Source organism: Gastrolobium bilobum, unplaced genomic scaffold, assembly GCF_033153095.1.
Source record: "Gastrolobium bilobum isolate Gb01-03AN ecotype WA unplaced genomic scaffold, APGP_CSIRO_Gbil_v1 utg5060, whole genome shotgun sequence".
NCBI lineage: Eukaryota > Viridiplantae > Streptophyta > Magnoliopsida > Fabales > Fabaceae > Gastrolobium > Gastrolobium bilobum.
The window spans coordinates 331,220-344,690 of NW_026899124.1; the positions used below are offsets into that span (position 1 = coordinate 331,220).

Here is a 13,471-nt window from a genome sequence, read left to right on the forward strand (position 1 = left end):
AAAGGAGTCAGCACAACAAGCCATATGATCAGTAGCACCAGAATCAACAACCCAGGAATGTTTAAAATCATTACATGAAGAAAGGAAAGAATGAGTTTTGGGGCTCATACCAGTCAAAGCCAAAGCACTAGTATCAGATGGCTTACTCAGATAATCAAGGATGGTTGGGAGCCGTTCTAACTCATCTAGACGAAATGCAGGTTGGGTCTCATTAGGTGCAGGAGTTATTCCAAAGGAAGTAAAATGTGCTTGACCACGCATCCTTGCCATCTTTTCTAAGACAGTTTGCTTTCCATGGAGGCGAAAGCATAAATCCTTGATATGACCTGTTCTTTTACAATAAGAACACCATCGATCATCTCTCTTAGGTTTAGAAGATGCATCATCATAAAACTTTGTAAAGGAACTCCTTTGAGAAGAGGCCATACTGCACAAAAAAACAGTCAACGAAAAAGGCTCTAAGAAGCCAAAAAATTCGGAAAAAATACCAAACGATGTCCGATCTGAGAAAACAACACAGATCCAGAAAGAGAACAAGGAGACGAGAATAATGGTGGTGGTCCGGTCCAGAAACACCGCTGGACGCGCCTCCACACGCCGGAGAAAGCAGCTGCGCATGGGCTTCACTCGCGGACAAAGAGGCAGCGCGTGAGAGCGCGTGGCAAGGCTTCTCCGGCCGAAATTTTTCCGGTGTGGTCGTCCGGTGAGCGCGCACCTGTCTGTGGGTGGTTGCAGTTGAAAAGTCACCGGAAAGGGTTCTAAACGGTGAAGACAGAACTGGTTGAAGGCGGTCGGAGGTGTTTGGGTCGTTTGTGGCGGAGGAACGTTGCGTAGAATGATAGAACGAAAAAAAAGAAGGTCAACAGTGGTCCCCTTGGTCCAAAAGGTCCCCGAAATTTTTTTTCCAGTGGCGGCTGATGGCGGCAAGACACAAAGAAATTAGGGTTTTGTAAAAAAAGACAATAGGCGCGGAAGCAGAGCCCTCAGGATCGAGAGCTCTGATACCAACTTGAAAAAGGGTTATGAAATATTATTGATTTGTATTTGAATCTGTACATAGGGGTCTCTATTTATAGAGACTTCTTGACCTAATTTTGACCTAATGGGCTTGGCCCAATATACAAGTAACGGACTAAATAAATACAAATAAATGACTACATAATTACTAATAAATGACTACATAATTATTAATTAATGACTACATAATTACTATTTACAACAATAAATAAATAGCATTAAAAGCATGCAAAAAATAGACTGTTATAAGAAAATTCCTAATAAATAAAGAGCATAAAAAACCTGCAAAAAATAGACAATTATTAACTAAAGAAGAAGGTAAGTAGACTTACCTCAAAGGCGACAAATCTTTGTGTATGGAACCAAGTTGTGGAGAGATAGCCTAATTCAACAGCTTAACGTCCCAAAAAAAAACTATGAGATTAACAAGTTGTCACGACTAAGTTAATCTTCGAAGATAACTATGTTAATAAGCCATCACAGCTAAATTAATAAGCCACCATAATTCTCCTCAACAACAAAATTTTTACTATGACACAAGCTTGGTTTTAAATCCAAGCCCAAGTGTTTAACATTTACTAAGATATAAGCTTTAATATTAAGCCTAAGTGTCCTTTTTGTTGTTGTGGTTTTAGTATCCAAGTGTGCGTCGTTGGGTGGAAAGGGGATCCTTATATATAGGGGAAGGAAGGAGAAGGAGCAAGAATACTCTAATGTGGGACTTCGAGGTGGGATGACTTTTTCAATGTTGGACAACCATTTTTCGACATTTATATCTCACACCAGAGGACTCAACTCAAAAATCGGTCCAGTCAGATTAGAGTATCGTATGAGAAGAACACGCCGACCAAATTTGAGGTTGATCCAACGGTTCAATTGAAAGATATGACCCTCACAACACTACTACCCGAAATAGTATATGTTTTCACAAACCAATGAATTATCTTCTAAAATTTATATCTAACACAAGAAGACTCATCTCAAAAATCTGAATGGTCAGATTGAAATATCGTAAGAGAGGTTGAAATATCGTAAGAGAGGAACACGCCGACCAAATTTGAGGACGATTCAATGGTTCATTTGAGAGAGATGACTCTCACAAAATCACTACTCATTTGATCCAATGGTCAGCCCAGAGTCACTAGGTCGGCCAACATGCAGCAAAAAATGAAAAATACAGTAAGAAAGAGACAGAGATAAAACATAGTCAAATTTTAATGTGAAAAATCGTATTCAATGTGAAGATGTAAAAATCACAAGACACTAGCCCAAAAAATATCTCACTATGTCAAAAGAAAGATTACAAAGAGTCAACTTTCCATAGTCTTTCACTAGAGATACAATCAAGCATCACCAACAATAGTGGTATTCTCAAGCAAAAAGAGGTTGTGTTGTGTTGTTCCGGATTTCATTTGAAAGAAAAGCAAAAAGAATCTTTGAATTATTGCATTCTCTCTTGGTGTTATACATTTATACAACCAATTATTCGTACGATTTGTCGTTCCTCATTCCGAAGGATGGAATGAAAATATATAACAATACGAGAAATTGTTTGAAGCAATCTGAACTATTTGTCAAAATGAGAACACCATTGTGATAGCTACGAACGATACGCAGAGAATAGTTCATTTCTATTTTTTTCAAATTCATTTTTATTTTTATACAGTTTAATATTTATATTAACAATACGTTCTCTATGGAATGATATCTCGGGTCATTATATTCCCAATTATTACTTGGATGAGTTGGAACGTTTTCCTTGGTGACTTGTGTAAGAACCTGCACCATTAAATTAGGAATTTAAATAACTTAATTATGAAATTAAAGAATAATTCCATAATTTACCTTGAATAAATATGGGAAGACTTAAATAATCATAGTAAGGGCTTAATAATGCTGAAAGTCGCTTTTATGACGAAAAGTGCAGATACCGGTTCTACTTCACGGTATAAGTGCGTACTGATGAAGTATACCAAAAAATTATAAAGAGTATGTATATATTCCTAGAATAATATATAGGACTGGTGTATCAAGTTTGGAGTCAAAATAATGAGAATTGACGTCAGAACTGATACCGGATACGTAAAAATGCGTACCGACAAAGTGCTGTGAAAATTATATTAAAAATATGACAAATCCTAGAAAAATATCTAGGTTAAGAATATAAAATTTCAAAGTTAAACAAAGAGCAAACTAATTAAACTAATACTGTTAGTTTAAGTGTGTGCATCTATAAATAGAAAATGCACATAAACCTAGGTCATTTCTACACAGCTGCTACGTGAATTTCATGGCTGCCACCTCTCACTCTCCATGAAGACTTAAACATTTCTTCATGAAAATCTAACCAAGACTCCACATTTCTTCATCTTCCTTCCACACTATCACCTTGAACCCTTGAAAACTAACATCTTAAAGGATAAAAATCCATTCTTGAGTGTCTTTAATTCTGACTTGGGGAGTTTGAGAGCTTCCATCATTGTTTTGGTTGGTTTGGGCCATTGTACACCTACCTGTCATCACCAAGAAGCTATCTTTGTGAAGAAAGGGCCAAGCTTGGAAGCTTAAATTCGTACTCTTCTTTATTCAGAATCTGGAAGAGAATTTTCCAACCTTAAAGACCCTTAGTTTCTGTTTGCAAGGTTTTGGGGTATATTTCTACACCTTTGTTCTTGAGTTTTTATGTAAAAGATTGAGTTTTGGTATGTTAAATGAAGATAATAAATAACCAAGATGATCATTAGCTTAAATGTGTTTAAAAATGCATGCTTGAATGTCTGGAAGTGATAAAAATTGAACCTTGTAGGAAAAACTCTTAAAAAAAATGCATTTTTGGAAAACTGTCGCAAAATATCCCGATATTGGAAAATCAATATCCGGATATTGATATACGGATATCCCTCCAAAAATATCTGGATATTAATATCCCGATATGATATCCGGATATCGATATCCCGATATTTCTTTGGCAATATCCCGATATTTTGGTCTGGATAGCAACAAACCTGTTTTAGTAAAAATTTGATATCTTGAGCTACAGAGCTCCAAATTGAGTTCCGTTTAGACCTATGTGAAGCTAACTCATAGGGATACAACTATGTAAAATTTCGTTGCCATTGGATAAGTGGTTTGATCGCAGTGTCAATTTAAAGTCGCATTTTGGTTGCTGGAAATTTCGTTTGCAGTAGTCACTTTGCGTAAAACATAACTGGAGTTATACAACTCCGATTGAGACATATAATATGTGGTTGTAAAGCTGGAGATGTCTAGATTAACATATTAAAATCTTTGAATTTTTTGGTAAATATTTGCAATTAAAGTTTTAAAAAGAGCAAACCCGGTTTAATGCTTAAGGCTTTGAGGAAAGCCTGCAGTATTTATGATATTTTTGTTATAAACAGACCTTCATCCTGCTGTTTTGTGACTTGTGGACTGTTGTTTGGATTTTAAGCTTGAGTATACTACTTGACAGGTAAGTTCCATGTTCTCAGGGTTAATCCTCATTTGTTCTACCATACTCTAAGGCTTTGTTTTGGAGTTTGGAGAGAAGGGGAATGAAGGGAAGGAAATTGAAGGGTATTCCTTTCCCTTGTTTGAGAGTTAAAAAAATGGTAAAAGAGGAAAATTGAGAGTTAATGAGATATTTTTATCATTTTATCCTTTTTTAAAATTAATATAATTATTATATTTTACAAATTAAATTAAATTTAAAATTTCTAACAAAATTATTTATGTACTTTTCACAACACCAAAAAAGATCATATATTCGATGAAATTTCTACGTTGCAAACGATGAAATTTTCATCACAAATTTATTTTTTTCATTGGAATACTTTTCGTCGAAAAGCGAGGGAATTTTTCAACCGATGAAATTTTTTTACAAAATTAAATTTTCTATTGAAACTTTCGACGAAATTTAGTTTCCATCAAAAGTTTTGACGAAAATGATTTCCTCCATCAAATGTTTTAAACGAAAAAACAATTCTGTCAAAATTTTGACGGAACATTTTCTGTTCAAAATTTCGACGTAATAATTTTACGTCGAAACTTTTCATTGGAAATGTATTTCGTCAAAATTTTGGATGGAAATATTTTCGTTAAAAGTTTTGACGTAATTTATATTATATCAATAATTTTGACTGGATTTTTTTTTCGTACATAATTTATGTTAGTGATATGGCAAAATCTAGTTCCGTCTCTAATTTTGACGGAAATTTTTTGATGTATATGATTGTCATCAAAAATTTCATCACTATTTTTGACGAAATATTTTTCGTTAATAAATTATGTCGGTATTTGAGACTTTTCTTATAATATCGCATTTAAAAATGATTCACAATTATGTAGTTTTAACATTCTAATGCTAAGGGTAGATAAGTAATTTTTAATATTTTCCCCCTCAAATCCTCCAAATTGGGGGAACTTTAATTTTGAGAAGAAAGAGGGTTTTGGAGGGTTTAGTAAAAATCTTCAAATTCTTCCCTTCCTTTTTTTAAACTCACAAACAAGGGAAAGACTTACTAAAACCCTCCATTTCCTTTCCTTCCCCTCCTAAAATCAACTCCCAAACAAAGCCTAAGAGGGGGATGGTAGTTTTATGTGGTATAAATGCTTATCTGTTATTTGAGATGATGAAATGATGCACTCTTATATATGTATGTTATGTGGTGTATTACACACAAGATGGTAATCCTTGAGTGTAGTGTGGAGCTACACAAGATGGTAATCCCTGAGTGTGGGTATAAGGTAGATGTCTTATGCTTTTTATGCGTGTAGCAGACGTGCGTAAACCATGGTTCTCTGGCCAGCAGACTTGTTAGCACACATGATATATATATGTTGCTGCATCATGTGATTATGCTATTATTGTTGAACTGTTATATTTGAACTGTTATACCAAAGTGAGCTTGGGGCAGAGGAACTCTTCGAGAACCTTTGCTTACTGAGATTTCTTTTTAGAGATCTCACCCCGTGTGGGGCATATTTTCAGGTGTAGACGTCCATGGGATGTATGCTTCTTGAGGCAAGAGGCCGGAGCAGAGTTGATTTATACGCATGCTTTATCTATACCACTTGGACATGACTATTGTACCTGAGATACGACTATTATGCTTATGTTATGTTTGTTGTGAGCATAAGGGTTGTCCATGCATTTGTGTTATTGTTGAACATATATGTTTTGTTTACGCCATGAGATATGGACGTTGGTCATGACTACGCGATGTAGCTTCATGACTTAGTATTTATTTATGATATTGAGGCATTTCAAGATTTTTATTTGTGTTTTTGCAATTACATAAGGATATAGATAGATTTTATATTGTTATGTTAATAAGAAAAAAATAATCTGGCATGTCGAATAACTGATTTTATTTTAGCTTCCGCATTTAATTGAGTTGTGCTTAATATCGTAATAGGATAACAATTCGGATATATACGGGGTGTTCCCAACAAGAAGTATTACTAACAATAAGTGATCGACTAAAGAAATAAGGATAGGCCCTCTATCCTATCACTAAGGGAGAAGCGATAAACCACTTATTATATCCCCTAATGGTTCGACTCTGATCAGGACTCCTCACCTACACGCAAATTGGGTATAAATAAAGGGTTAAGCTTATTGGGTACACACTTTTGGCTCCATACTCTCTTAATTGTCAATGTGTACACACTCCGTATACTCTTTTACCATTCGTGCACAGTGATCTATATCATTTACGATGTCTCTTGCATACACTCTGGCGAGAGTAGTATTCCTAGATACAATTATTAGCCTTCGGTTCAACATTCCCGATCCACCGATTGATTGGAAGTAACAAAAATCCGGTATTGCGATTATAATTAGAAATAATTATTCCGTCAAATGCAATGAAGCAAGCCAAGAACAAATCCATGAAGTAAAAACAATAATCCAATATTGGGAATATCAACTAGAAATAGCTATTCCACCATAAGGAATGGACCAAGACAAGAGATGTGCGACAATTTATACCAAATACAAACAGAAAAACCTGTTATATGCTCCGATGATCACGATAAAAAGGGGAGAAGCATCGATGGAGCCAAAGCCACCATGAGGGAATATGGAGTATATGCTCAAATGATTATATTTACGTATTAAAAAAAAAAAAGATTAATGTTTCTTACAACATCACAACTACCAACCATTATAAATTGGATTAAGTCCTATCCTTGAGAGTAGAACTCAATTAACACCAATTGTCCTATTTACATTTAGGAAGCATGGCTTCCTCTGCTGATCATAAATTCTCCACCATCTTTCTGCTCCTGTGCCTTGCCTTCCTATTTATCTCCACATCGGGTACAACAAATTAATCAACCTATTAATCTAGTTTAATCTTCTATTATATTTATTGACTTTCTTTTGTTTGTGTTTTTCATTTTAATGCAGAGGTCCAACTTGCCGAAGCAAAAACATGTCAAAGGCGTAGCAATACATTCTCAGGGCCTTGTTCAAAGGATGGAAGCTGCAAAAATCAGTGCATCCACGTGGAACGTGCAAAAAACGGAGCTTGTCACCGTGATGGCACTAGTTCTGTTTGTTTCTGCTACTTCAATTGTTGAGCAGTGAACTTCTGATCAAGCAATGTCCACCTTTAATATTAATTTCCAACAAAATAATGGGATAAGAAATTGTTGTTTGTTTCTTTCTCCCATTGCATCTCTGCAGTGACTGTCACAGATCCGGATCTCACTTGTGTGTGTCTTTCAACAATAAAACTTTAAACACTTTATGAATTACACATCCAGTTGAGAATTAATACTACAACCTAATAAAACAGTGTTGCTAATAACAATAGTAACCTTATGGCAAATTTTCTCTCACGCCTTGCTGTCTAATATTTTAAGGACATTTTTATCTAGAATTAACTATTTTAAAAACATTGACATTTAATTTTTATTCATTATTAATTAAACAAAAACATTTTCTAAAAATGTAGCTACATGTTAAAAATGCTGCGAAGAGCTCATGTGATTAAGTAATCACGAATTCGATTCCCACCGTTTTTACTTTATTAATAAAAATAATTAAATATTATGAAATTTTTTTAACACAAATAGACTGAGCCTGATGTATCATTCATCCTTCAAATCCAATATTGAACTCTCGTGTGATGGGCATATTATAGAAATATAAAAACCATTAATATAATCACATCTAATAGCTTAAACTTTTAAATTGAATTAATTATTTATATTTTACAAAATAATATTAGTTGCTTATTTTCTGGCAATCAAAGCGAATAGCAATGTAAATTTAATGGGCTAGGATTAGAATGTAACAAAAATTACTTTTATACCTCCACTTGACATAAACGCCAAATTTATATGTTGCGTTAACACGAATTCGATCTGTGTATATCCACAAGCAAAATACGATACATAATATTCATTATGGAACATTGATTTTGCAAAAGCACTCTAAGGAACCAATTCAACCCAAAAGCTTAAGTTGTTAAGTGAGGTTACATTAATAGGTTTATATATCTCAACACGCCCCCTCACATGAGAGTCCACTGAGATTGAAGGGTGGATAATGTACAGGCCCATCTACCTGTGCTAAGAAAATTTCACAAGAGAAAGTGGGGGACGGAGATGTTCGAACCCGGGACACGAGGCTCTGATACCATGTAAAGAACCAATTCAACACAAAAACTTAAGCTTTTAGGTGAGACTACATTAATAAGTTTATATATCTCAACAAGCACATTGTTCTTGTTTGAGTTTTCGTATCCAAAACTTCCTCGTCTCCTTTCCTTTTTTTCCAATGATGGAATAAATGAATAAGTTATAAAATTGAATTAAAGGTTACATTTAGCTTGTAGCTAGGATATATGAGAAAAAGTACAAAAGCCTCTCATTCAATTTTAGTCTAATTACTTTTGTCTATACCTTCCGTAATTTCTTTTTAGTTTTCTTTTTCAGTCCTCATCCATAACATAAGCAAAATTAGCGGTAAATGATAACAATGAGGGAAGGAAAAACACATTCTATTATATCAATATCCTAACCCAAAAATTGGGAGAAAAAAACCTAAACTCGTACACATATTGAATACCGTAGAGAAAGTAGAGTCGGTAACTGAACTTACATTGGCGACGATAGCTCAGGTGATTCAGGTGACCGTGGCTATTCTCCGACGTGCACACTGATATAAGGGAGATTCATGGAGAATGTAGAAGAGAAGGAGAAGAAACTATGCAGAAGTGTGTGAAATGCAAATTTAGGAAGGATAATAAAATTAGGGAGTCGGGGGATGTAAAATTTTAACATATATGTTAATTTGTTACTATCACAAAGTACAAGAGATTAATTGAAACAATTAAAAATATAAAGCAGCAATTTAAAATAAGAATAAAGTTCAAGAGAATAAATTGTACTGTAGCCTATAAAAATTAAGAGATAGGATATTGTTATTATCAATTAGTGTTATTACCAATGTCACTACTAATTTGTTTCACCGTTAGATTGATTATGTTGATCGAACGTTATATTTATTTTCACTTTTGTATGATTATGATTCCCCATACAAAGGTGAAAATAAATAGAAAGTATTAAATATAGGGAGAAGAAAAAAAGTTTTTAGAAAGTTAAATCAGAACCGTTGGATCAACATAATCGATCTAATGATAAAAATTGGTAGTGATATATATTGGCAATAACATTAAGGGAAAAGTATTTCTCCTGGAGATAAAAAGTTATTTCCAGTACGCTCAAAACGACGTTATTTTGGGTTATGAGATTAAAAAATTATAATGATAAAGACTAATATAGCCCTCCATTGACCGGAGAAATCCTTTACCCTAATAACAATATCCTATCTCAAAAATTAAATAAAAATAAACTAATCCTATTTCTTTGTTTTCAACTCTATATGTGCCCACTCATCAGTTTTAAGTTGAATGGATGACTCACTGACCAAGTATAGTTTATAAGAGTATATTTAAATACCCCAAAAAATTACATTACAACGCATCCAATGAATTATATTATATCACATGCCTAGGATTAATAAAACTATTGCGAAAAAACCAATCCCCATATCTTCAACATAGGATTTCTTTATACATGGACGGAAACTCATATTCGAATTGTTGTTTGTTTCAACTTCACAATTACATACCATTATAAATAAGTTTATTGTCTGTTTGATCCTCTTATTTTTTAAGCTAGAAATTACTTATAAGCAAAAATTAAGTCAAATAGATTTTTTTTAATAATAAAAAGTTTTTTTTTTATAATGACAAAATAAGTCAAAAGTCAAAAACTCTTAGGAGGAGTTTTTTTAAGCTTTAATTAACTTTTCTTGAATTGTGTGCTTTTTTTTGAAACGAAGAGATCTAGAAATAGAGAAATTTTTCTTGAAATGTGTGTTTTTGAATGATTTTTAAGCAAAATTTTTTTTGTAATCATCAAACAACTTTTAACTTTTTTGAAAAAAAAAATTAAGCTTTAACTTAAAAATAATTTCCACCTTAAAGAAAAGAGGACTATTCTTGTGAATAGTCGTATTCTTGTGAATAGGGGTGTGCAAAAAAACTGGTTCACTTGCTCTGCCCTTGATCCGACCTTGACCTGACCCATAAATACCTATATTTTTTGAACTGGTTTAAATACTGATCCACTTTTATTTGGTCAGTTTTAGACCTGACTTGTTTTAATATTGACCCAAAACTTGACCCATACGCATTATGTGAAAAAAAAAATCACAATTACATTAAAAGAAAAGTTTTAACATAAAATAATTACGTAAAAATTTTTTACGAAAAATATTTCCATAAAAAAATATCGCAAAAATTTTTGACAGAATAATTTTTTTGTCAAATTATTTTACGGAATCTAAATTTCGTCAAAATATTTCACAAAAAAATATATTCATCAAAATTTTTGATGAAACACATTTGCATCGAAATTTTTTGTAGGAAAAATATTTCATCAAAATTCTTTACAGATTTCAAATTTCGACGGAAACATTTTCGTTAAACTTTTTGACAAAAAAAAATTTCGTCAAAATTTTTAGCAAAACACATTTCTATCGAAAATTTTCGACTAAATATTTTCGTCAAGTTTTTTGATAAAAAACATTTCCGTCAAAATTTTCAACAGAACACATTTCTGTAAAAAACTTTTGTAAAAATTTTTGACAAAAAATATTTCGATAAAAAATTTTGACGAAAAAAATATTCTGTCAAAATTCTTTAGAGAATCTAAATTTCGTCGAGAGTTTCGGATGAAACATTTTCCTCGAAACAATTTCCGTCGAAATTTTTGTCAGAACACATTCCCATCGAAATTTTGAACGAAAAACATTCCGTCAAAATTTTGGACAGAATTCTTTTTTCGTTTAAAACATTTGATGGAAGAAATCATTTTCATCAAAACTTTTGACGGAAACTAAATTTTGATAGAAAGTTTTTTTCTGTAAATATTTTCATTAGAGAAAAAATTTCGTCGCTTTTCGACAAAAAGTGTTCCGACGAAAAAATAATTTTGTAACGAAATTTTTGTCGTTTGCAACGTAGAAATTTCGACGAAATTTTGTGAGGAAACCAAGTCAAAAACGGGTCAGGTCAGATTTGACCCACTTCAGAAACCAAGTCAGACCCACTTCAAAAACCAAGTCAGGTCAGATCCGACCCGGTTCTGAACTAGTTCAACAAAATCCAAACTAAGTCAGACCTGACTTGGATCAAATTAAAGCTCATGGGGTCAAAATACCTGACCTATAAAAACCAAGTTGGGTCGAGTTGGACAAATACCTGACCCGACCTGACCCATGCACAGCCCTACTTGTGAATAGAACTCAATCAGCTTTAGCTTCTTATTTGTGCTTTTTAGCTTTAGGGCATGTTTGGAGGACCTGATAAGGAAGATAGGATAGGATAACTTATCATATCCTACTTTTATCTCTTGTTTGGTGGGTGAATAGGATATGATTAGCTTATCCTATTGCCTCATTTTATCTATCCAATACATGATTTCTTATCCTATGGGAGAAGCTGAGTTAGGATTCAACAGGATAAGATACCAATATTTATTACCCAATATATCCTCACGTTATCCAATATATCCTCACTCTACCTAATATATTTGTATTTATTGCATTATATTTTTTTTTTTATTTTTTCTTTCTCCTTCTACATAATCTTATCATATTGCTAATCAGGTGCTCATCAAACACATGATATGATATAGGCTTATCAGCCCCATATCATATCCTACCCATATCATTCACATATCATATCCTACCCTTATCCTATCTTGTCCACCAAATGAGCCCTTAGCTTCTAGCTGAATAGTCGAATTCTTGTGAATAGAACTCAATCAGCACCAATCACGAATTGTATTGCTATATTTACATTTAGCAAGCATGGCTTCCTCTGCTCGAAATTCTCCACCCTCTTTCTTTTCATCCACCTTTCCTTCCTCCTTATATCCACATGCGGTACAACAAATTAAGCAACATTTTCATTTATTACATTTGTGGGTGTTTAGGCCAATCTACACAGGTCATAATGGATCGAGCATTCAGGCCCTAATAGATCTCACGTTAAGGGAGCATTTGGTACAGGAAAAATTTTTATTTGTCCGGAAATCTCGAATTTCAAAAATATGATTTTTACATTCAGTTTACGATAATATCCGAAAATTTAAAATTTAGAAAAATTCAGTTTTCCGGAAATCCTACAAAATGCTGCGTACCAAACGGTCCGTAAGAGATTCCTTTCTCCTCTACATAGTTCACCATCATACACACACGATAGTGAGGTAATATCTAGTGAGGTAATATCTCACTGTAATAGTGAAGTTTTGACTAATGGTTTTTGGCTAATTCTCTCTCTCTCTCACAATTAGAGAATATTTTTTCACCTATATAAACCTCTCTTCTTCCATTGAAGAAACACTCGATATCACACATTTTCAAGAGCTGTTACTCTACCGAATTTTAGGGCCATCGTAGCCTCCGCACACATCCCCCTACTTTGGCATCCTCCTGTGCGACTAATTACGATGAGGCTTAGATCTATATCACTATTTCTTTGAACACTTGATGGATACAAACCTTATTCTCTTTCTGCAACAGTTCTGTGGATGTCCGAACCATTATTGACTTTCTTCTCTTTGTCTTTTTCATTCTTATGCAGATGTCCAACTTGCAGAAGCACAAGGTTGTCAAATGAAGAGCAAAACATTGTCAGGGCCTTGTTTAAACACGAATAGCTGTAAAAATCAGTGCATTAACGTGGAACATGCAAATTTTGGAGCATGCCACCGTGATGGCTTTTTTCTGCTACTTCTGTTGAGCATTGAGTTTGTGGTCAAGCAATGTCCACCTTTAATATTTCCAATAAAATTATGGGAGAAAATAGTTAGTTTCTTTCTTTCTCCCATTGCATCTCTGGGTTGAATACCAGAGATCTAAATTAACTGA

General features: G+C 33.6%; 1 protein-coding gene across 1 annotated transcript; it reads left to right on the plus strand.

Moving 5' to 3' along the window:
• Positions 1–7,260: 7,260 nt before the first annotated feature.
• LOC133287487 (uncharacterized) lies at positions 7,261–13,447 on the plus strand. The gene is made up of 3 exons (XM_061485118.1): positions 7,261–7,339; positions 7,430–7,579; positions 13,185–13,447. Exons 1-3 carry the CDS (start codon positions 7,261–7,263, stop codon positions 13,445–13,447), a joined length of 492 nt encoding a protein of 163 aa, XP_061341102.1.
• The last annotated feature ends 24 nt before the right edge of the window (positions 13,448–13,471 follow it).

Bases quoted from the DNA above. Each gene is read 5' to 3' on its own strand.
- LOC133287487 (XM_061485118.1), top strand. From the start codon at position 7,261: ATGGCTTCCTCTGCTGATCATAAATTCTCCACCATCTTTCTGCTCCTG. The intron at 7,340-7,429 runs GTACAACAAATT...ATTTTAATGCAG, and splicing joins CCTATTTATCTCCACATCGG to AGGTCCAACTTGCCGAAGCA. The intron at 7,580-13,184 runs GTTTCTGCTACT...ATTCTTATGCAG, and splicing joins TGATGGCACTAGTTCTGTTT to ATGTCCAACTTGCAGAAGCA.